Here is a 2,958-nt window from a genome sequence, read left to right on the forward strand (position 1 = left end):
TCACTATTCCCTGTTTTGTTCAACCAGTTTATTCCGCTAAAATTAAAGTCACCCATGACATAAATACTGTTAGATCTAGATGCTCTAGATATTTCATCCCATAGATGCTTTGCTTCCATTCTGTCTAAATTTGGTGGCCTATATATTACTCCTATTATAATATTATTAGCTTTTTCGTTTAATTCAATCCAAATAGTTTCTGTGTGTGGCTCTGTTTTGATTCCCTCTTTGAGACTACATTTCAAATTGTCCCTAACATATATGGCTACTCCACCTCCTCGTCTAATATATCTATCTGTGTGAAATAGTTTAAATCCATATATTTGATATTCAGCTAATAGTTCTCTATTTTCTACATTCATCCACGTTTCGGTAAGTGCAATAATATCTATTTTTTCTGTGCAGACAAGAGCATTTAATTCGTTAATTTTATTTCTTAGACTTCTACTGTTAGTGTAATATACCCTAAGTGAATTGTTATTTTGCGGACCTTCTCTTTCCCTGATCGTTTTGCCAATTCCTTTCTCCCACAAACACATACTTTTATTACCTCCTTCCTCCAAATCAATTCCCATACCTCTATCTACTAACAGTTTAAACCCAAACAAACACCTCTAACCACTTCTTCTAACGAGTTCGCAACAGCAACAACCCCAGCTCTCGATAGATGCACCCCATCACGAGCATACATTTCATTTCTTCCATAGGTGTGTTCCCAGTTGTCTATGAAAGATATTGCATTTGATTTGCAATATCTTTCCAGCCGGCAATTGACACCAAGTGCCCTCGATATCCATTCATTTCCCACTCCCTTTCTTGGAAGAATGCCACATATGATCGGGATTCCTCCCTTGCTCCTAACTAACTCTATGGCTGTTTTATACCTCTGAATCAGTTCCTCACTCCTAACTCGACCAACATCATTTCCTCCCACGCTAATGCAAATAATGGGATTGTTCCCATTACCAGCCATAATATCATTCATGTTGTTTATAATATCACCAATGCCAGCTCCGGGATAGCAAACCCTTAACCTAATTACTTCACTATCTACTGGAATGTGAAGCAACCAATGACCTTAGAAGAGCTTTAAGAGTTCCTGAATCATGCAGTGGCCACCCTGAAGCCATCAACACAGCCACTCTCCTGGTCAACAAAGGTGTCCAGCAGCTGGACACCCTCATAAAGACTGTGAAGCAGTATCCTCCCCCGCGATAACAGCTTGATGGTTAAAAGCAACCTCAGAATACTGAGAAAAAAAAATTGTACCACTTACGGGCTATTCATGCCCGTGCCACCTCTTGGGTGGCTTAATCTTTATCAATCAATCTATCACCCCTCAATCGGCTTTAAACAAGCAATAAGAGAATATTTATCATCCCTTCTCTTAGCCTTTACCTCTGGAAGGGTTTCGACCCAAGCAGAATCAATCAATACCTCATTATCTTCTTAATATGAGTGATAAACTCTACGAGTGTCAAGCGTGTGGGAAAACATTTAGTCGTCTTGGAAATATGAAGAACCACAAAATGGTGCATACTGATCTTAAACCTCGCACTTGTCTCGAATATGGTGAAAGTTTCTGCCAAACTGGAACTCTGAAAAAACTCAAGAGGGCAAATTTGGGTAGTAAATCATATGAGTGTTTTGAGTGCGGAGAAACGTTCAGCCGAATAAAAAATTTAAAGAAACACAAAATGATGCACAAAGGTGAAAAGCCCTTCAGCTGTGATGTTTGTGGAAAGAATTTCAGTACCCGTCGAAATATAATTAGGCACTTGTTAGTACACTCTGGTGAGAAATCCCACGAGTGTTCAGAGTGTGGGAAAAGATTCTCTCGATATGACTTTTTGAAGAAACACAGAATTGTGCATACGAGAGATAAACCCGAGTGTCCAGAGTGTGGGAAAAAAATCGGTGCACTTGGAACTATGAAGAAACACATGATGGTGCACACGGGTGAAAAGCCTCATAGGTGTAATGTGTGTGGGAAAAATTTGAGTAGTCGTAGCAGTCTAAATGATCACATGTTAATGCATACTGGAGAAAAACCTTTCAAGTGTGATGAGTGTGGAAAAAGTTTCAGGTATCGTAGCCATATAGTTAGGCACATGATAGAGCATTCTGGTGAGAAACCTTACGAGTGTCTAGAATGTTGTAAAAAATTCTTTCGAAATGAACATTTGAAGAACCACCGAATAGTGCATACTAGAGAAAAATGTCAGACTGAGAAAAAGATTCATTCAACTTGGAGCTATGAAAACACACAGGATTATGCATACAAGTTTGGTCAGTTTATGATAAGATTTCTCATAATTTCGAGTGAAATAGATTTTCATTTTATTGCACAATATGTTTATAATTACTAGATCATAATATGTATTTTATTGGTGTAAGTAATAATATTTTTATCCCACTATCAAAGCTTCTTTTTTCTTCCTACTCTTGGTGATATTGTTTCTATGAAAACAGGTTAAATTTAAGACTTAAAATATAGGTCCTTAAATTTAACCTTAATTTAGGTTAAATATTGCTAAGGAAATTTAATCCTCAAAATTAAGCATTCAAAATGGATTTTATGATGACTTACCTTTTAACTGCCAAAAAATACTGTTACAAAATTAAGAGAAAACTAATAAAATCATATGAAACTTCAAGTGAACTATTTGGATAGAACTTGATCTCTCAAATGCCAGAGATAGGGGGAACAAGTTAAGTGTTTGCTATCCAGGAGCTTGAATTGGTGATATTGTTAACAATATCACCAATCCCGTGGATGAATGTAGAAAATAGAGAACTATTAGCTGAATATCAAATAAATGGATTTAAACTATTTCACACAGATAGATATATTAGACGAGGAGGTGGAGTAGCCATATATGTTAGGGACAATTTGAAATGTAATCTCAAAGAGGGAATCAAAACTGAGCCACACACAGAAACTATTGATATTGTTGA

General features: G+C 36.7%; 1 protein-coding gene across 1 annotated transcript; it reads left to right on the forward strand.

Moving 5' to 3' along the window:
- Nucleotides 1-1,454: 1,454 nt before the first annotated feature.
- Nucleotides 1,455-2,369, forward strand: LOC138368962 (zinc finger protein 436-like). Its single transcript, XM_069331689.1, has one exon. The coding sequence runs from the start codon at nt 1,455-1,457 to the stop codon at nt 2,367-2,369; it is 915 nt and encodes a 304-aa protein (XP_069187790.1).
- Nucleotides 2,370-2,958: the final 589 nt, after the last annotated feature.

This window comes from Procambarus clarkii, chromosome 26 (genome assembly GCF_040958095.1).
Source record: "Procambarus clarkii isolate CNS0578487 chromosome 26, FALCON_Pclarkii_2.0, whole genome shotgun sequence".
NCBI classification, from domain to species: domain Eukaryota; kingdom Metazoa; phylum Arthropoda; class Malacostraca; order Decapoda; family Cambaridae; genus Procambarus; species Procambarus clarkii.

Excerpts from the sequence above, each read along its gene's own strand:
- LOC138368962 (XM_069331689.1), top strand. The coding sequence starts at position 1,455 with ATGAGTGATAAACTCTACGAGTGTCAAGCGTGTGGGAAAACATTTAGT.